At 39.9% G+C, this 21842-nt stretch overlaps 2 protein-coding genes across 7 annotated transcripts in view; one reads left to right on the forward strand and one right to left on the reverse strand.

Moving 5' to 3' along the window:
- Window positions 1-16205, reverse strand: part of TAOK3 (TAO kinase 3) — a 144424-nt gene extending 128219 nt beyond the window's left edge. The window contains exon 1 of one of the 3 annotated variants that reach the window (XM_031442819.2): window positions 15923-16205. The gene's annotated coding sequence lies outside the window, so the exon portion shown is untranslated. Of the gene's footprint in view, window positions 1-6960; window positions 7151-7572; window positions 7696-15922 lie in introns of those variants that run through there. The other 2 variants (XM_064481177.1, XM_031442820.2) reach the window with 2 other exon arrangements.
- A 3485-nt stretch (window positions 16206-19690) lies between these two features.
- Window positions 19691-21842, forward strand: part of SUDS3 (SDS3 homolog, SIN3A corepressor complex component) — a 68558-nt gene continuing 66406 nt past the window's right edge. For 3 of the 4 annotated variants that reach the window (XM_064481179.1, XM_064481180.1, XM_031442821.2), the window contains exon 1: window positions 19691-19991. In XM_064481179.1, coding sequence (XP_064337249.1) covers window positions 19850-19991 — 142 coding nt within the window. In that variant the 5' untranslated portion in view covers window positions 19691-19849. The remainder of the gene's footprint in view (window positions 19992-21842) is intronic. The other variant, XM_064481181.1, reaches the window with a different exon arrangement.

Raw genomic sequence — 21842 nt, forward strand, 5'->3', positions numbered from 1 at the left:
ACCTAGGTTTAAGTTCTTTCTGCCACTTACCAGCTGTGTGATCTTAAGGATATCACTTAACTTCTCTAAGCCTCAATAATACCACCTATAAAGTCAAAACACAAAGTGGTGAGACTCACGAATTAATGTGAAATCACTACGTAAACTCTAAAGCCCTTGACAAATGAAAAACTTTATTGTTATTTTGTATACTGAAATGATTTTTAACAATCCTAAACTGTATTAAATAGTTCGTAATTTCAATTTTTTTTAAATCATTGGCATGTTATCTAACCAGATTTTATGGTCATAAATGAATGGCATCTTGGACTTGTAGCAATTATCCTGCAGGCACTAATGGTACCCTATGTTACAGACTCATTTAATTCCAATCTTCTCAATGAAAGGTAGCATGGCATGACGATTATGAACAAAGGCACAGCACTGAGCTTAAGTCTGGGTTCTTATACTGACCTTGAGCAAATACCTAACCTCTCCGACCATCAGTATACTGTAAAGTGTTTGTATGTGTGTCTGTGTGAGACCTAGCCAATAGCAGAGGAGTCAGAAGATTCACTGAGACATTTGTTATATAAGGATCATACTCCAATATGTGGTAACTAGCAAGCACTCAATAATCAGCAATCATTATTATTTTCATTCTGTGGAGTAACAGGTTTAAGTGACTGGTGTAAGTTTATGAGGTCAATCTGAAGCATAACCAGGAGTAAGGAGTACATATTTTGTACGCCAGCTCAGGTCATTAGGCTGAGGATGATTCAGTGCCCTTCCTATGTGTTTTTCTAGAATCACATGGATCTCTATAGCATTGGGGTAAGCCAAATAGTTTAATTTTCTGCTTTTTAGTTAAAGAAAAGATATAGTCCTATTCAGCACTAGTATAAGGTCTGACACAAATAGATACTCAGTGAATATTTATTGAATAAACAAGTAGAGTATGGTATTACGGGCTGTATCTACAACCAGGCATTAACACCAAATCCAAAGCATTAACTAGACATTTCCAAATATCCATACTTTTACTGTATAAAACATTTTGTATTTTAAAAGTTCTCATTTGGATGTCCTATCTGCTGTTTGGCAGTAGATATAAAACAAAGGAATGTATGCATACTAAGAAAAAAAAGTGGGAATGTAAATTGATGCAGCCACTATGGAAAACAGTATGGAGGTTCCTCAAAAATTTAAAGACAGAACTACCAAATTGTCCAGCAATTTTTCTTCTGGGTATATATCCAAAGGAAATGAAATTACTATCTCGAAAAGATATTTGCACCCCCCATGTTCACTGCAGCGTTATTTACTATAGCCAAAACTTGAAAACAATCTAAGTGTTTAGCAACAGATGAATAGATAAAGAAAATTCGGTAAGTATGTGTGTGTGTATACACAAAATACAATCTTATTCAGCCATAAAAAAGAAGGAAATCTTGCCATTTGTGACCTGGATGTGCCGTGGATGGACCTTAAGGGCATTATGCTAAATGAAATAAGGCAGACAGAGAAAAACAAATACTGTATGATCTCACTTATACATGGAATCTGAAAAAACCTAACTCATAGATACAGAGAACAGACTGGTGGTTGCCAGAGGCAGAGGGTAGAGAGGGTGGGGGAAATGGGTGAAGGTGTTCAAAACGTTAAAATTTACAGTTGTAAGATAAATAAGTTCTGGACATGTAATGTACAGCATGGTGATTATGGTTGAAAATACTGTATTGTATATTTGGAAGTTGCTAAAAGAGTAAATCTTAAAATTTCTCTCACAAGGAAAAAAACTAACTATGTAAAGTGACAGATTTTGTGTGTGTGGGGTGTGTGTGTGATGAAAACTCTTTGGATTTACTCTTAGCAACTTTCATTCTTAACATATAGTAGTCTTAATTATATTTATCATGTTGTCCATTACATCCCTTGATTGATGTTAACTAAATTTAGTATGGTAGTCATGTCACAATATATAAATATATCAAATCATTGCATTGTATACTTTGGACAAGTACTATGTTGTATGTCAATTAAACCTCAATAAAACTGGAAAAAAAATAAAGGGGAAAACGAAACAAAACGTTTTCATTTGGGGGTCCTATACGCAGTTTGGCCTCAATACAAAGAAAGGCATGTACTATTTCAAAAGACAGCAGACTAAGAAGTAAAGCAATTGACATTCAATTAAAGTAACAAGTACTATGTTTAAGCTTCTGAGTATATATTTTGTCTTCCCTAATAGTTTTGTGAGAGCAGGAATCATATGTAATTAATTTCAGTATCCCTTCACAGAGCCTAACCTTACACACAGTAGGCATTTAATTGTACTTAGTTTACTTAAAGAATTGAGTAAGAATACTTCTTGGTATATAAAATGTACTGATCACACTTAATCCATAGTGAGAGGATGAAAAGTTGTTAATGTCAGAACTACACCTCTCCATGTGCAGCTGGTTGTATCATTTTAAGAAAGAAAATAAAACCATATGTATGTATATTTACAGATGCACACACACACACACATACATAATTTCTCATAAAGAAAAGCAAACACGTCAACCTATAACCAGTCACAAAACTGTCTTTATTTGCCTTGCCTATTTCCATAAATGAGGAGACAGACCTGACCCAAATTGGAAAAATACTCAGATCCCTTCAATATTACCAGGTTATTAACCTTACTTTTAGGCAAGTATGGTGAAACAGTTCCACTACTTTCTTTTCCTTCAAATAAAAGTCAGGTACCTCAGCATTACGCTAGGAATAGTGAAAGGTTTAATTGTAAGATGTGGTCCTTGTATTAAAAAGGTTTATATCATCAGTGAAGATAAGACAGTGAATGATAGAAAATGCTATGCACATTTTTGTTCACTGGTTTGCCAATTTAAAAATCACCTGGGAGCTTGCAGGAAAACAGTAAGAGCTCAAATAGTAAGGAAAAGTTTCAAACTGGAAGTAAACTTTACACAGGGTCTGGAAGAAAAGGTAAAATCTGAAAAGGCAGAGAGAAGAGAGGAGGGCTTTTGAGTGAAATAACTAATAGTACCAGAGGCACAGACTTGAATGAGTATAGTGTTTGAACGACAGGCTGACTTCAACAGAGCAGAAAGAGTGGGCCAAAGAACACAGGAAATGAAGTTGGATAAGTAGTGTGGGACAGATTAGGAAAGGCATTGAAAGTCAGGCAGAGGAGGTTAGATTTAATGTGGTGGAAAACAGGGAACCAATGAAGCTTTCTGAAAAGGGGAGTGACACATGGAAAGTAATAGCATTTAAAGATGGTTAATCAGGATGAGTTGGAAAAAACAGAGGGAAATGAAGGAAGGCAATTGTGGTAATATAGGGATAAGGTAATAAGGGTCTGAGTGGGATAGGTGTGCATGGAGACAGTGTATTTTAGTGGCAAGATGATGGGCCTTGAGATTGTAAAATTAGGGGGTACCAGAAACAAGGACAAGACTGAGACTAGTCCAGGAACTGGCTGGCTACTCGGTAAAGGGATTATACCACGGATTAAGACCTGGACATTTCAAACACTAGAAATATATTCACAAGGTCAAATGTTTTTCAAGTACCCTGTAAGTAGTTTCATTGTTTTGTTTATTGGATTTACTGCAGGTGCCCCCAAATTTCAAAACTGCTTTGCTAACACAGTTCTATGAAATCTGCTTAGGTAAAAATTAGTTGTTTTTCAATACATCTTTCAATACAAAGTTAATTAACCCATTATAGGATGTGAGCCCCCAGAGATTAACACAGTGAAAACAAAAAAAAAAATCTTCTTTATACTCAAATGTATATTCTTTACTGTCTGGTTCCATTCCCCTACCATGGGGGGAAAAGAAAAACCATCCCCCAAAAACCTAACTTGCTTTTTCAGCTGATCTAAAATCTTGAAGCACAGCCCCAACTTTATCTGATCGTGATCCAATCAGAAGAAAACCAACCAACTCTAGTGAGAAAATGAATTAAGAAATCCATACTCTGCCATATTGCTTTCCTGAGCTGTGCTATCAAATTGCAAAGAAATACCCTGAAGTGAAAAACAAAGAGAAAAATGTTACTAAGCTAAATTTGGCAGGCTAATTTTTTTTACTAAATATTTAAGTCTACAGTGAACTCTTTTCCTGCTTCCACTCTCCCTTAGAATGGGTAGTAAGCACATAATGTGCTAAGAGCAGTAGCATAAATGAAGATCTATAGATCTTAATTTACGTGCTCCCATAGTCCTTTCAAATTCTTCTATTATTTTAACATTGATCCTATTACCTACATATGACTGCAGGTTTTGTTTTTATTTTATTTTATTTTTAATTGAGGTAGAGTTGGTTTACAACATTGTATCAATTTCTGGTGTAACATGTATTGTTTTATATCTCTTCCCAAAATCATTTTCTGGTAGAACTGTGAATCAGACCTGAGATGTTCCAAAATAGCAAAAATAACCCTATCTACTATCACTCCTTGAGTTCTTCCTTTACAACGTGTGGCCAAACTTGTGCTTTTCATACACAATCTCATTTAATCCTCACAGCAATCCTGTGAGGTAGGTACTATGATTATGACCATTTTACAGGTGAAGAAACTGAGACTTCGGGAATTAAGTGATTTGTACAAGGTCACAAAGATAGTGAGCTAGTAAGTGGCAGATGTGTTCATCTGACATGCTCTTGTTAATTGTTAGATTATACTGCCAACCCCAAATATATGTGACCAAAACCAAAAGTAAGAGTTAAGGAACCTGGATTTGCTGATCACTGTGTAAAACGGTTTGGGAGGAGCCTCAGTTCTAAGAACTGCTGTCAGTGATACAAATGGATAGATTCTCTGACTCATTTCTAACCTTTCCTCATACTGAACACTATACTCTATTCCTGAAAGAGAGTGGGACGCTGTTATGAAATGGGAGGTAACTGTCCCTAGTAGGACACATATTATGGTACTGCTTGGTGATACTGACAGGATCTCACTATCTTCTTCATTTGATCACATTAAAAAAAATGCTACTTAGATCAGCCAAGTCAAGACACATTAGGCTGATTGGTAACATGAAAATGCTTTAAAAAAGTATTTTCTTAGTAGAATTCCAGTGATCTGAGCAACCTACGTAACTCCTACTAATGGCCCTGACATAGAAACTAGCATTTTAAAGATACTTCTCAGTACATAAAATATATTCATAAGAAAACACTTTTAAAAATAACTTTCCTCCTTATGCATCTGGGCAGAGATGTCGTATTTCCTCCACAAAGCTTCCTTTTATGTTGCAATAGTAAGAATCTCCACTTCAAGACGAACCAGAACAATTGAGAACTACAAACTCCTCCACAAGAGACTAGTTTTATTAGTATTTTATATAAATTGTCTGAACATGATCAGACACTTTACATTTTAACTCTGCAATACTTTTAACTAGAAGGTAAAGCAGTTACGGTTTCAAGTTCGGTTTCCCCTCGTCCCTCTTTTTTTTTTTTTTTTTTTTTTTTTTTTTTTGCTAACACATAGTCTTTCACAAAAGAGTCAATGTGATCTTTGCAGACTGCAGATAACGGACGCGACCATGGTAAAGTCAACAAGATTAAGCACATGTCAAGTAATTTAGAAGTTTAAAACTTGTCATCTGGGCATGAAACCAGCAGTTATAACTGGTTAAATAAACATGTATAAATTAATAGGATACAATTAATAACTACCACTTCTCCCTCCAACTGGTGGTGTTTTGGCAGGCAGCCACATAATCTGCAATAATCTGTCATTACTGTGAAGTCCCACCCACTTCCTCTGCCCCACCGCCATCCAAACTATGACTGGGATACCTCCGGACTACTAACATAACGCTCAGACGATCATAAAAGGCCTCCTTATCTATAATTATTGAAATTTACATAATTGGTACTTTTAAGTCTTTAACAATCATAATCTTAAGGAAAAAACAAGCTATATGACATCGTATTTCAAAGATTATTTGAAAGTTTCAATTTCATTTTTTATATGTAAGAATGAATAGAGGCCCCCCCAAATCAGTAATATCCAGTGCAATGCTTCTTGAATGAAAATGCATCTTATGTATAATCCTAAGACTTTAATTTACACACCTAACATGGAAAATATTAGTTTTTGGAAGTCAAGGTTATACACATTTCATTTAAACCTTGCTCCAAAAGCCTACTAAATTTGGAAAAGAAACTATTAAGATAGCTTTCCTGGTTTATAAAATATTTTGCATGATTTTTTTGACATACAAACTATGAGATATTAAATAAAAATTATCTCTTTCCTATTTCATCTAATTTCACTTTATGGACTAGAGCAGCCCCATAAATTATTACCTCATGGCTAAGATATTTTAAGGTATTTTCTTTCTTATACAACTACCCTTATATACTACACCCAAAAAAAAATTACAAAACAAAGTAAAAGTGATCAAATCTTCTGAATTTTCTGTCTCTAACTTGGGTATTACACTAAAAAACTGCTCTGCTTTCTCTCCTTTTCCCCCTTTCTGTTGAAGAAAAATAGGAAGTGGTCTTGTTATTTTTTAAGATTTCCAGGATAGTGTGCCATTTTGAGTAGCTTAATTTTGAAATACTGTCTTCTAGTAATAGCATTCAATAGCATAAACTGCATCCATTTAATAAAGATGGCCTTTAGTATATTTAAAAGTTTTGTTTAAAAGACCCTTCTGACAAGATTTTGATATTTTATTTGCAGCTCAGTATTTACCTTACTTATCTAGGAGAAAGGAAAGACCAAAATTCTCACTAATGTTTATTTGTTGAATATCAAACCAGAAATTAAAATAAGCAGAGCATATGAATCCAGTGACTTTTGAGGTTGATTACTCTCAGCTCAACTTTGTACTAAGGCCATAAATATTCACATGAAATTCAACAGAATTTATCAGCAATCTTAGACGCAAACCATATTTATAACAAAGCATTAAATGTAAAACAAAACACCAAGCTTACTCACAGTAGATCTTTCCAAATGCATGTCCTACGTTTCCAATCCAACACACAAAAAGACTTTAAAAATTCTTTATTTAGCTACAGCAATCAGTAAGATTGCCCCAGAGATGGCTTTCTTTAAAAGGCTGCCTCTTACTTAGGCAAGATAAAAAATGAACTGCACTTAAGTTGTAAGGACAAGACCATGCTATCAGCACCTTCATCCCGAGAAAGGAAGTTATTACAGACACAGTTTTTATGCATGAGGCTTAAAGAGAGTACTTCCTGGTCAGACAGTTAACGTCAACAGCATTTTACATAAGATTCACATTTCGACATTTTGTTAAGAACTTTCTAAAAACTTTTCCTGATTTTTTTCCTCCAGTCTCCGCAACAGAGGAAAACTGGCTCAGGCTAAAAAAAACTTACGTTAAAATCTACGAAATTCTATCAATGCCTACTGTTATAGTATCATGTAAATATCATAACTGGCTGTTATTACTGATAATGACAGCTTGAGTTTTAGTTATTTTACATTTATGCGCCCTCCATCTCCACCCTCCCTATGTGCCAGAATGAAGTTTCGGGGGACACAACATTAGAAGGTAAAGAAAGAACTCAAAGGAGGATAACTCACCAATTCCTTGATGATGAAGAAAATGCCAGTAACCACTCACATTTTAATTTTCAAATTTAAAGTTAATTCTCTTTTAAACTTATATATATTAAAAAACAAACAAACAAACAAACAAAAAACTCCAAGAAACCCTGTACAATCCTAATAAGGAACTGCAGATGAAAACAGTGTGACCCGGTCGCTGCTCATGATGATTGGTATTGCAAGCTGAAGTATTTCCTGTTACAACTCCCATTGGTTCCCACAGGTGCAAGTGCCTATGGGTGTTGCCCATTTACCCTTCCTTTGGTAAGTGAACTGCTCAAGGAGATTTCAGGTGGACACAATCCATGCTAAAAGCTATTAGGGCAGAATTACCGTGGGCTAACACCAACAGCCTCCCAAACCAGGCTGACCGTGAATTGATGATTACCTAATTTAAAAGGGCTGGAGAAAATTTAATTCAATAGACCTTGAGCATTTTTCTAAGCTGCACTGTTATTAAGAATGCATGTGACGGGGGAGGCTACAGCTCAGCGGCAGTGTGCGCTTAGCATGCACGAGGTCCTGAGTTCGATCCCCAGTACCTCCACTAAAATAAATAAATAAATCTAATTAAGTAACTCTAATTATTTCCCCCAAAACAAACAAAAATAAACAGTTCTCTGAAGGAAAAAAAAAAAGAATGTATGTGACTTTACTCCACAAATTTATATTAATTGCTTTCTCAGTACAAAGGACTGTTCTAGGCACTAGGGATACAGTAATGAACAAAGTCCCTGTGGTCATTCATCCACTAACTAGTAGACTTTTGACCATTTCACATATAATGAGAAAACTTCCATAAAGATAGAGACTAAAGAAATTTGTATGGGAATTTGGAAAGTCAATTGTAGTGCTCATTACTAAAAAGCACTATAATTAAGGCCACACCACCTTAAACCTAACAGAACTTTTCTAGAAACCTAGTACATAAATACAGGATTCTCTATGTTTTCAACGTTTTAAAAAGGCCAGGTTGGAGGCAATGGCATATGTTCTAGCAGGGAAAAAGAAAACTTCTCACCATGAGTCACCAGTGACTAAGTTCTTTTAATTCAGGCTTAAAACACATATCAAACCAAATTACTTGTACGTGCAGAAAACTGATAACCCCAAATTAACGTCAGGAGCTTCATATGACCAACCTTCAGGGTTAATACTTAGCATCTAGGAAAGACAAGTGAATTGCTTTTAATGGGAGAATGCCCCTGTACTGAATTTTATTATAACTTTGGTCTTAAGTTTTGGGCTCTAAGGGCCATGTCAGCAGCTTCCATTAGATTTTATTACAATGAATATAGTTTTCTTAGATTGTAGTCAGACTGAGACACAATCAACTTGGATGCATGTTGTGGTGGTAGGAATGGATTTATCTGTACTCAGTAAAACAAAAATATACTAAATTCAAGGCTGCTCAAAGAAAAATGTAAAACCCAGAGAATAAAATATGCAGATAAGCTCAACTCTCCCAAGCTATAGTTTACTTCCTTAGGATTTTACTTCCTATATTTAAAATAACAAAGCCTTTTTAGCCAACAAATTGGAGGAAACCCAGAGCCAAACTGATCTATTTAGTCATTCAATACATACTTATTGAGCAACTACTACATGCTAGGTAGGCACTGTCTTATGTGTTGAGGAGAGAGCAGTGATTAAAAAAATCTCTGCTTTCAGAGTATAAATCTAGTGTAGGGATGTAAGACAAGTGCATAAATAAAAAGATGCGCTGTGTCAGAAAGTAGCAAGCACTACGGAGAATACAATGTGAAAGATAGGGATAACAATAAGTTTAATTGTTCACAGTTGCAAATTGCTTCTATCACAAAGTAAGGAATTTTGCTTTGCAAGACCAGAATTTCAGAGCTCTCCCAGACTCTGCCTCTGACTCAAGTGAACACCACCTTCTGTTGCAAATGACAAAGAATCTTACTTGGTTTGGCTGTAATACCTAGAGAAAGGAAACCAAGCTCCCAAAGACCTGAAGTTAGAACCCACTCCTTACAGATAAAAACATCACTTAAGGAAACAAAAACAACAAATCCCTAACACCCAGATCAAAGGTCACTTCAGGGAATATTATCACGCTGAATGTGAATGTCCAAGTTTCCAAATATTTGCTACCACTGGCATCAGTTTACCAATGGTCAGAGCCAGAAGTAAGTTCTTCACTTAAGAATTATCTGTTATCTTCCCTGGTAGCATTAATAATATTTAAATATTATTTTTGAATCTAAAATAAGTACTTAAATTTAATACAATTCAACAAATATTTATTGAGCAGATACTAGCTGCAAGACACTTGGTTAGATGTATAAGACACTGCCCTTTTAAAAAAAGTCAAGAAGATGGACATTTAGGAAGGACAAGTACAAAATCTATAATGTACTATCACAGAGAATACCAGTGTAATAAGAAAAGGTACAAAGCAAGTACTTAGGGAATTTAAAGGAGAAAGTAGCAAGAAAGATGATTAGAGAAGGCCTCAGGAAAGACAGCATTAGAAGTAGGTCTGAAAAATGAGGAACAGAAGGCATTCTAGGGAAAAGGAACAAAGGCCAGAAGGTGGCAAATCAGCAAGTGCTCAGCTGTAAGCAGGCTGTTCTGGTTGGGGCACAGGATATCTCTATATATCTATCTATATATTTACCATATATATGCATATATATATTTATATATGGATTATAGGGCTATAGGAACTCAAAAACAGGTTGATAAATCTGTACTGAATTTAGTAGGCTGGGGGAATTATTAAAGGTTTTGAACATATGAGTGACAAACTCAGAACTGAATTGGGAATCGGAGAGCAACAGTATACGTAGGAAGGACGGAAAAGAAAAGGAGACTGAAAAATTGTCACAGAAGTCCTTCCTTGGCACATTATTGGGGCCCTCATCAGCTATTTTTGGACCGTTGAGAGGTATAAAGTAAAAAACGTACTGGAGTTGAAAAATCAGATCTAGATGACAGAGGTCAAGTTTGCCATTGTCTGTATGGCACTGGGAAGTCACTCATCCTCACTGAATCTCAATTTCCTTATATGTGAATCTGTTCATTATTCTTTTTGGAGTCAGGAGCCAGGGGATTCAGCAAATGATTAGATACTGGGGTAGGGCAAAAACAGCAGTAAAAAACTGTTTCAAGTGATTAAAATAACAAGCAGCTCCCACTTATTAAACACTTCCTATGCATTTATCACTGTCCTTGATGCTTTATATAAATTGCTTCATTTACTCCTTATAAGAATCCTGTGAGGTACGTATCTACTTAAGTAACTCACTCAGGGTAAGCCACCTGAAATAGTCACAAAGCCAAAATAGGTGCTTAGGTCTCTCTGAGTTTGAGGCCCTTTCTCCTTCCAATGTATCATGCTGTTTCTTATATGGCAGATAAGTAATGCTAACATTTGTTCTTGTGTTCCAACCGAATCACTCTCTTTTAACACCCCTTTGATGTACTAAAAGCCCTTAATGAGGATAAGAAACTAAGTGTAAACAAATATAATCTACTAATTTGCTGATCACTAATTTATTCACTTTTTCAATTGACATCTATTGAGCGTCCTTCATACTGTGTGCCTGGTACTATACTTGGCACAGTGATGCAAAGATGAACAAGACCGTCTCTGCCCTCAAAGTGCTCACAATCTTGTAAAAGACAAACAGATGTGAACAAGGAACTGGTATACAATGACAGAAGAGAAATTCGCACAAGAGACAAGGTACACAAAGCATACTATTGTTTATTTTGTATATCTGCTATTAAATCTTGACCTAGATAAGTTAAAAACTATATTTATGAGGTTTTTGGAAATATTTGTGTATTTACACACAAAGCCTTCAAGAAGTAAAGGCTTTGTTTTAGAAGTCAAAATATTCTTCATCCAAGACCTTTTTTTTCACTTTCTTTCAAAACATCTGGCTTATTTTAAAACTTGATTTAATTTTCAACAAAATATAAATTTCTGGTAAAATTAAAATGAAAATTGTGTAATTAAAAAAAAAAGTAAAGGCTAACATTCACAACAGACTGGAAAATTGGCCATGAAATATAATTGTGTTTTGTGTGTCTACCGCCCAGACTAATTACGTTATTAGTTTATTTAAGAAAGCATTCTGCCTTGATTAGTGCCATCTATTGTAATGGGTAAATAAAATGTATTTGAATTGTAATAAGCCTTGACTGCTATGGACAAAACCCAGTGTCATTAGACAGAAAGTGAAACATATAAAGATAAATACTGTGCAGAATCCTAGTTTGATTTGTAAGTAAAAGGTTACCCCACTGTCCATAAAAAATAGTGGAAGAAGGTAAAATTGAAGTATTTCAATTAGTACTTTGATAATTGACTAAAACAATAAGTATAACAAAATAAGTGGTTGATTTTGCTAAGCATCATTTCACTGAGGCCAGGGGTGAAGTTAAAGGGCTGCCAAAACTAGACTCCAGCATGTCAGTTCCAAAGGCTGGGAGAAGCCACATGGGCCACATGAGAGTAGGTTTTGCTAGGTATAAACCATTTATCCCAAGGCATGTTCCTTCTCCCATTCACTCTGGGGATGGGAAATGTGTATCTGTGAGACAGTGGACAATGGTTAGGAGAGAACAAGTGTTAAATCAAGAAACTGACCCTTATGTCATTCTGTTCTAAAATAGAAATAATTTACAAAGACTTAAAATATACTCCAATGTCGCTAATGAATTTCAGGTCCAATAGAAAAAATGCATTAGGCTGATTTATAAAGTATTTAGATAACTTTAATAACATACAGCTGGAATGATAAAATCTATCACTTATTTCCCATTGACTATCAGAAAAATTCTGAATACTTGTTGTTTTTAAATTTGGTGCCCATAGCTTGTAAATGAGTTAGATCATATTTTGGCCCATAAATTCAGTGCATCTAATCCATTATTACAGTTAGACATAACTGATTTTTTTTCCCCAAGGTAAGTCTGAGTTTAATGTATCCTCACAAATAGCAAGGCAATCAATTAAGCAGATGTTAAAACTAACTAATTACAAACTAAACTCCCCATGAAGAAATTCAACTGTACAATATCCTGTAACTCTAAACCATTAATTCAAAACTATTCTCTCTGATTGACAGGACTCTCTCATTGGAGATTGAAAAGAAATCTTCTCTTAGAAGAGTCACAAAACACTTTCACATAGAAGCTTTCTGTCTTTCTGTCAGTCTCTTTTCTTTTTAGGGGAGGGAAGAAACAAAGACTGGAGGAAAAGATTATGATGGAAAGATGTTTTTAATGACTCTAAAATAAACTCTAGACAAATAAAGTTTAAGTAAAAGTACCAATTGTTACTTTTCATTCATTCTTCCACACCACTGAAACCAACAACTATGAACACTGGCAAGCAATGAGAACTTTTATTCAGGCTGGTTTAAACATTAAACCAAATTAGATAGCAAGGCAGACTCTGAGATTACAATGATTTGACTGTATATGACTCAAGTGGTAAAGAAAGTATAAAATGGATTATTATATTTACTGGGCAGTACTTGCATCCTGCTAAAACTAAGAATAGTTTAAGGACTCTAAGCCAAAAAGAACCTGCATTCTTTGGTGGCTATGACCATTCATAAGGAAGTGTGAGGCTCCGCCTTAGTCTTTGGATTATATTGTTCAATGGAAAAGAAACAGTTTAAATGAACACAGGTGTAGTTAATTTACATATTAATTATTTCTCAAGGTGTAGTTTTATTTTGTGAAAGAAATGAAAATAAATTCCCACAGAATTCCTACCCTCCTAATCGACCTCCGCCCTATGTCCCCAGGAATAAACAGTTATTACAGGCCCTTCCTATCACTAAAAACTCTATTATAATGACTCTCTCGTCATCCTCCCTGGATCAATACCATAACGTAATGTGGCTGAAATGACTGCTTTAGTAATCACTCAGGGGAGCATCAGAACACTTTCTTTTCTTATGAGGAATTAAATGTAACATTTGTCTAGAGAAACTACCATTTGTACCAGTCAGAAATAAGCTAACAAGTATGATGGAAGAGCTTATCTGCTGAAACATTTCTATTACTTTGCAGAATATTAGTAATGAGATTCCCAGTCCTCCCCTAGACCACTTCATATGTTAACACGCACTACATAATGAATACATGTCACTTGTAAATAACCTCTTGAGTTAACTGGTCTCATTTTTACTTGAATTCTACCTAGGGTTCTAGAAAAATCAATTTAGTGTAAAAAAGTTACACTTAATACATCTTAAATATAGTGTCTCATACTTTCCATTTGTATTTGTGTTTTTGCTGTTGTTCCTCCCATCTCCGTAACTTCTGCTTCTTAGGGGAGGACTTCTAGTTGGTGAAATTTTCATAACCACAACAATCTGTACACTCACTGAAACCATATAAGAACTGTTCTTTACCAGGTAGTATCAAGTAAAAATCCCCAAACGATACATTCTGTCTACTTATTATCACCCTAATGTAAGATGACTTCAGTAATTTTTGTCTTGGATTTAAGTCAGCAGTTCTATAGAAGCCTTCTACATTATGTCTTTGGGAAATAATACAGAATTTCTTTCTTCCTCTTAGTTGAAGCTGCCCATTACTGCATGTGGGCAAAGGCTTCTAATAAGACATTATCTGAAACCTGAAACAAAGAGAAGATATCCAAATAACGGCAAAATGATATAGTAATTACATTCCCCATTATTTTCCCCCAAGCCGTCATTTTCTAAATCTCCTATGAAAAAAAGAAACTCATGGCAAAGAGAAAGGGCAAGGAGAAGCAGCACACAAACAGAAGAGAATTAAAAAATTCAAATGCAAAGCTGCTGGGTAGAACCCTAACAAAGCGTCTGCATTCAAGAGAACATTTGAAAGGTAGGGCGGTATTAACATATCCTAAGGACTCTGAACAACTGGCCTGGACATTAGCTTAATTTTCACATCCGTCAAAGTAGCAGACTGCCCCTCAACTCCTACCCTCTATTACTTTCCACTATTTGTTTCAGCATTTTAACAGACACACACTTGCCTCCTACCAGTGCACACAGTGGTTAAATAGGCTTATCTCTCTCCTTAGCTTGTCCTGGAATTATGCCTGAAGCTCAGTCCTGGTAGCTTTAAGGACAAGAAATCTAATTGGGAAGTGCCGTTAGTTTAGCTACTCCAATACCTCCTTTAAAAATTTAGCTTGACCTCCCATCTTTTCAACACATCAAAGACTGTCAAACTTAGTATATAGTTCCTTTAAGCCTGCATTGTAAACATTAATACTGATGTGCTGCCAACCTGACAAAGTTTCCTAGCTCCTGGCTGAGCCAAAGTGAAAAAATACAAGGTCTATCAAAATAAACAGCCTAATTAATTCAAAAGCAGCTCTCCAAAAAGGATGCTTTTCCCTTTCCACTAGTTTGTGGCGAGTTAAAGACACCCTCCCCAACTTTTCACATCCTGATGAAGCTCTCTAGGGCAGGAAGCCCCTCATGTCAAGGCATCCACGCCCAACTCGGAGAAAGGAACGAGAAGCCAGGGGGCCAGTGATGAGAGGTCCTGGCGTCCATCGCTCCTGCCCTTTCCAGGATCCCCGTGCTTCGGGCGAGACCCTTCAGGCTGTGCGTTCTGCTAGATGTTTCATTACATAATCTCCGTTCCTCAGAGTCACCCACAGAGTCACGGGGGCTCAGGCTGTCCCCCGTCTCCCACTCAGCCTTTAGGAAGCTCGGCTGACTGCACCCGAGGAGCAGCGGACTGCTGTCTCGACTCGCCTGGCGCCGCGAACCCGACCCAGGCCCCTCTCCTCGCCCACCTGGCGGGACAGCGCCCTTATGCACGCCCCTCGGGTCCCCACTCAGACCCGGGGCCCCGGGCCACAGCCACTGTTCCAACCTCTTTCGGGGTACCCCATCACACCTGCTGTCCCAAGCGCTCTGAGGGTCCCCTTGTCGCTCAGACCACCTGTCCTGGTCCCTTTCGGGGTCTCCTCCCTTGAGACAACTCTGTTCCGGCCCCTCAGGGGGTCGCCCCCCCCAGACCCACTGTCCCGGCTCCTTACGGGGGCCCCCCACTCTGACCCGCCGTTCCGAGCCCTCCCGACTCCCTTTCTACAGACCCGCTGTTCTGGCCCAACTCGAGGTCCTCTCCCCTCACACCGCTGTCCCAAGCCCTCTTGGGGTCGCCCTCTCAGACCAGCGGGGCCGGCCCCTCTCAGGGTCTCCTCTCCACAGTCCGTACTGTCAAACCCACTCCTGGAACCCTCCTCGGCTCCTCGCCGACCCCACGCTGCCCCGGGTCCCCTCGCCCCGGCTCACTCAGTCACCTCCCGGCGCCCCGGTTCTCTCACCTCAGACCTGCTGTCACCACCCCGGGGCCCGGCGTCGCCGCCGCCGCTTCCTCTCTCACACTTGTTCCCGAGTCGCTCTTCTGCCTCTGGTCCCCCGGCGTATCCCCGGCTCCGGTCGCTGAGTGTCGGGTCCGGCCGTGCGCAGCCTCCGCCCGCGGTCTCCACGTCGGGTCCCACTCTTGCACGCAGGACCCCGTTGCCGCCGCCGCCGCCGCTGCCGCCGGGCGCCACACGGACCCTCCCGCTGCCGCCGCTGCTGCTGTCCGAGGTGCGGCTCCTGCCAGGGGTGGCCAATCGCACCCGACTGCGCCGAGCGTGCTCCGCCCCACCGTCCCAGTCCGCCCGCCCCCTGCCCCCCGACCACGCCCCCAAACCGGATCCGATAGGCTCTCTACTGACCTTCCCTGATCTCGAGGCACAGACCTGGGCCGGATATAGGTACTTGATTGGAGGTGCCTAGGAAGCCGAGCGGTCGATGGCACCTGCCGATTGGCGGAGTTGACGGTGGGCGGGAAGGGGCAGGCGGGGTTTCCTCAGATGCGGAAGACCTTGCAACTTCAGTTACCCACTGGCCCGCCTGGGGTGCGGTCAGCCCTGTTTGTGCTGAGGTGGGGGTCAAAGTTCATGGCACTACTCTCTGAGCCTTTACTTTTCTTGGGAGACTCTCAGAGGCCCCCAGGACCACCATGTTAGAGCCTTTGAGGAGGTCCCCATTACCCCCGTTAGACCTGGCACAGCTTTCTAAGTAATTCGGCTGTAAATTAATAGTGGCAATTATTCATTCAGGACTTTGTAAGTATTTCCTGGACTTGAACTCTTTTATATCTTTGGCAAAGGAGTTGCCCTTCCTTGCACTGCGTTCAACTGACGTCAATTTGATGCTGTTGGAAGAAAAAAATTTATATACTAGATGTGTACTCTGCACAGCTAGGCATTCAACACTGACAGGGCACATTTTTATAGGTACAAGGACAAAGCTTAAGAAATACTCAGTTTGTGGATTATGATAACCATTATGACAAGTAGGAACAGGAACTGTCTTGGTGGAGGAACCCCTGTTAGCTTTAGCAAGGCTTCAGCCAGCCTATTCAACGTATTTTTCAGGGTCACATGTTTTAATGATTTTTGTGGGAACTAATGGCCAAAGTAAAATGAACTTTGACCCAAGTGCAACGGGGGTGATTACCAGAAACCCATCTTGACCCAGGCTGAAAGATAGTGCCTGCCAGGAGTGAAAGTGCATCCCATGTTAACTTAGAACCAGTCTTTATATTTTTGTGAAACTGGATATGCTAATTCAATCAATACTGGAAACTGAAAACTGCTACCCTCACCCTTAAAGCCCAAAGCTAATGAACTTTGACAATTTAGCATTTTGTGAAGGAATTGTTTCATTTCTGGAACACAGTTTGTTCCCAAGCCTTGTCAGATGTACACAGGACTTCGCTCTTAGAAAACTCTCCATCATAATTGTTTTGTTTTGACTCCTGACAAAATTTGTGTTCCAAACACTATTCGTGTTTTCCCTAGTGTTTAAAAACCATACCTATCCCAATTATGATGCTCCTTTTTAATGTTTAAGTTTGAGCGTTAGGGCATGTAGAAAGGCAGGACGCCTTTTAAGAATTCCTGATTCTTTTCAGGATGTTCCCTGAGCAGGGTGACTGAGTACCATTTTGGGAAAGGATGCAGAATGATTTTAAGGTGGAAAAACTTGATTTTAGGGGAATTGGATATTTATAGGCCTAGTGAAAGACTGTCCAAAATCTTATTAGACCGCTATGAAAGTTGGGTAAGACTAAAGTCATGAGAGAATTGTTTTGACTAGGTCCTCCTTCTCTACCAAGCATTTGTCAGTTAAGAGCTCATCTTACCAACTGCAATATGGATAGAAAAAATGGGGTAAGATTTCACTACATAAGTGTTCAGTTCTATCTATTCATATAAAAAAGGAATGCATGACCATTAACATGTTATTTGCAATCAAGAAGACATAAGCAAGATAAAACATTAGTAATATAAAAATCACAGGATCTTGTCATGTATAACTGAAAAATTGTGCTCTACACTGGAATTTGACACAACATTGTAAAATGACTATAACTCAATAAAAAATGTTTAAAAAAATTACAGGATCTTGAAACCAATTAACAATATCACTTTTTTTTTTTTTTTTTTGATTCATTGTATTAAGGAACTTCTAGCTTCTAAAATGTTCCTGCTTTTTCTGGTCTATAATTATTGCACTGATAGAAATTCAAGTTGCTCAATATAGTTGATTACAAATAACTTAGACATGACCTAACAGCATAAAAAAAGAAAATGACTTCATCCTTTGGACAAGAAACAGTTCTAAAGTTCTAGTTTAAATATAGGTGGTGGACCTACAAAGAGCCCTGAGAATGACTCTTACTTAGAGCTTCAGAAGATCTCTAAACTCCTGGAAAGACATTGCAACATTCCATTCTGAAAATTCTTGAATTCTGTTGGGAGGAAAAATCCCTTGCAAACAGAGCCAAGATTTTAATTACAGTAAGGAAGAAAATAAGAAATGTAAAAGTAAAAGGGACGAGAATAAATTTTTTCACTTTGAGAAGACTCTTTGGGAGCCAATTCCGAGATAAATTTGTTCACAAAGTATCTGAGAATCAGAATACTGGGTGTCACCCTGGCTTTTACATCTGTGTCCAACTTTACTGCCTGTAAGTTACTTTTTCTATGGAGACTTGTTTGCAACTTAAAGAGCAGGGTTACTTTGGACAAACCATTACACTTCTCTGGGTCCTTTGCCTTATCCCTTTTCTTGCTACACACACTTAGACAAGGGATATCCTTCATTAAGCAAAGCTTGTAAGTGTCCCCTTCTACTCAATCACACAAATTAATTCATGCTCTATTGTTTTCTAAGTTACCAGCTGGCACCTTCCTTACCTTAGCTTAATTAACTTTCTGCCGGCAAATGTTCCGCTTGCTCAGTTGAGAGTTGCAAGTTATTAGATTGGGGAAATCCATCTTTTAAAAAATCAATATTCTAATAAGTATGAAGCAGCTGTACTGTAGAGGGCCTGGATCTAAACAAGTGTAAACAAGGCAGCCTGGACGCTACCTTTTTTTTTTTTTTTTTTTTCTTTTTAGGCAGGTGACAGCTCTTTTCTCATCTGTCAAATTGGGAGAACACAATATTAAGCTAACCTATACAAAGAGGATGTGCACCCACCAAGTGGGAAAATACTGTTTTGTTGACCCCAGGATGCAGTATTAGCAGCCTCGTCTTTATTTTAGTTCCCTCCAATTAGTCAGGGGAGGAGCCAGGCTCTTTTTCTTCGGGATGATCGCAAAAACTCTAGATGTCTAGGTTTCCCGACCTACAAACGGGATGGTTCATAACGTTCACCTGTTTAAATTAAATGAAACCACCTCCACCTGCCAAGAGCCCGTCAAATCCTGTGCGCTCAAGTCCCTAAAGATCATCTTTTAGTTTCGGGTCCTGGCGCCGCCTGGCGGCCATTTCCGGAAGTGGCCTCTGCGTTTCGGGGTCCTAGCCGCGGCCGGGCCTGCCCAAGGATTCGCCTAACTCCAGAGACGCTGTCTCCGCCCCTCCCCCCTACCCGTTGAGGATTTTAAGACGGCGATAAAGGAGATGGGGTTAAGGCGAAGAGAGTGTCCGGCGGCCTCTCCACTCCCTCTAGGATGGCGGAGTCAGGCGATCCTCGGGCAGCTCGCGACCCGGAAGTCACCGCCGGCGCGAGGCCCCAGTTGCCGAGAGCGGGCGCGAGGGGCGGAGCTTGGCGGAGACCGCGGAGGGGTCGCCGCGGCTCCCGCTCTTCGAGTCGGCGGCTCCCTCGGGCGCTGCTACGCGGAAGTGGAGTCCACAGGGCGGGTGGCCGCAGTCGCCGGGTGGCACGCTCAGCTGCGGGCAGAGGCGACATGAGTGCCGCGGGGCTGCTGGCTCCGGCTCCGGCCCCAGCTGGAGCGCCGCCGGCGCCGGAGTACTACCCTGAGGAGGACGAAGAGCTGGAGAGCGCCGAGGACGACGAGCGCAGCTGCCGGGGCCGGGAGTCTGACGAAGGTACGTCCTCCGGCTTGCTGGGCAGCCCGGGGCGGGGGTGGGACCGCTGTGAGAGGGGGTGGGGCTGCCTGGGAGAGGGGCGGGGCGACCTCTGGGGCTTGGGGGCCGCTGGAGGGGCGGCTGGGAGGAGCGTGGCTCCCGGAAGTTACCCCCATCCGAGCTGGGGAAGGGGAATTCCTGGGTACCTTGTACCCTACAGTTATGCGGAGAGTGGCCTTAAGGAGCTGTTGTCAGAGCTCTAGGTCCCTTAAAGGTCCTGCCCCTCTTCCCCCAAGTCTCTCTGAATCTCAAGTCTTCGCTGGTTGGAATGGGAATGCCATTCATTAGATGCACTGAGTACCCCTTCACCTTTTCGTTCCTGAGAGGATCAGAGCAAGCTCAGTTTGGCTTCCTGGTTCCCAAAAGGCCCCCACCCTCACCCCGGAGAAATGCTTAATCAGCCCTACTTTGGGCAGTGCGGTACAGAGTGGTTAAAACTACGGGACCTGGAATCAGCCAGATAGAGTTATGGCTAAATTTGGCTTACGTAACCTATCTTAACGATATTAGACAATTTACTTGCTCTTTCGAGCCTCATTTTACCCAACTGCAAGGGCAGCTACTTCCTAGCGTAGGTGTGAGGATTAAATGAGATACAAGTGAAGCACTTGGCTTGGGCCTCAGAAGATAATGAAGTGTTTTCACTGTTGGGGAAACAGGCACGGGGAGGGCGGGAGGGATTTGATTAATGGTGCCCAGGTGTTGTATTTTCAGTTCCGTACCGCTTACGTTATCGTTACTGCCTGTCAGACCCTGGCTCTGCAAACTAGGCTTTATAGTTCGGCCAGTGTTAAGAGACACTCTTTGAGGGATTGAGAAAGGAGTTGGCTGTAGGGGAGAAAAGTGAAGAGACATAAAAGGACAAGAGAGAAAAAAGAAGAGATAAAGAGAGACTAATGTGTAGGTAAGATATTCTGGCACAAAATAGAGCCGTGGAGCAGAAGCTAGACCAGGTGTCTGGAATCGGGAGTATGTTTTAATCATCTCATTTCCCCGAATGCCAAGTACTGTGGCTGCCTGGCACATGGCAACTCAGGGAAGCTTTCTTCACTTGGGGAGGGGAGAAGGGTATGTGGAGAGTTGGATCTGCAAAAGCCTTTAAAAAGGCTGCTGTATGTGCAGATACAAAATTTAAGGAGCTGATTGCAATTTGGTTAAATTACATTTGAAGAAAGGTTTAACCAGAGATTTTGTATGTGAATCACTTGTACTGCTTTTAACGAGCACAAGAGGGAGCAGCGAGTTCAAAATTGATTCTCCTCTCCCACCATCTCAACTTGGGATGTTGAAGTTATGTAGACACTCAAGCCATTTGCTTAGTCTAAGAACAATGTTTAAAGTGTCCTGAAACAGTTTCTGTTATTAGAGTTCAATTAGTTGGTTCCGGTTCTCCTTTGTATATACCATGTAAAATCTTTTAGGGGTTCAGACTGGGCAGCTACCAGAAGAGAATGTACGTATTACGTTCTTTTGGAGCAGTGAGCAAGGCTTAATGCCTGTGGTTTTCCAGTCTCACACTCACATCTCCTTTTCCTGAACTGCCAGCGTTGTTTCAGCAGAAGTAGCAGCCTTGACCATAACTGCCAATGTGTGTTGCATTCTGTTCTCCGGCTGTACTTCAGGTGAAAGCAGGCCCTTTGTATAAATCTGGATGTGTATGAGTTGGAAATGGCATTTTCTTTTCTGATGTAATATTTTTCACTGATTGCTTCATGCAGGCCTGCAATGAGTAGAAATTCATTTTCCAGAAGTTTATAAAGCATCACTGTGTTAGATGACACCTATTCTATGAATTACGGTTTTAACAAATCC

The sequence above is a fragment of the Camelus dromedarius genome, chromosome 31 (genome assembly GCF_036321535.1).
Source record: "Camelus dromedarius isolate mCamDro1 chromosome 31, mCamDro1.pat, whole genome shotgun sequence".
Lineage (NCBI taxonomy): Eukaryota > Metazoa > Chordata > Mammalia > Artiodactyla > Camelidae > Camelus > Camelus dromedarius.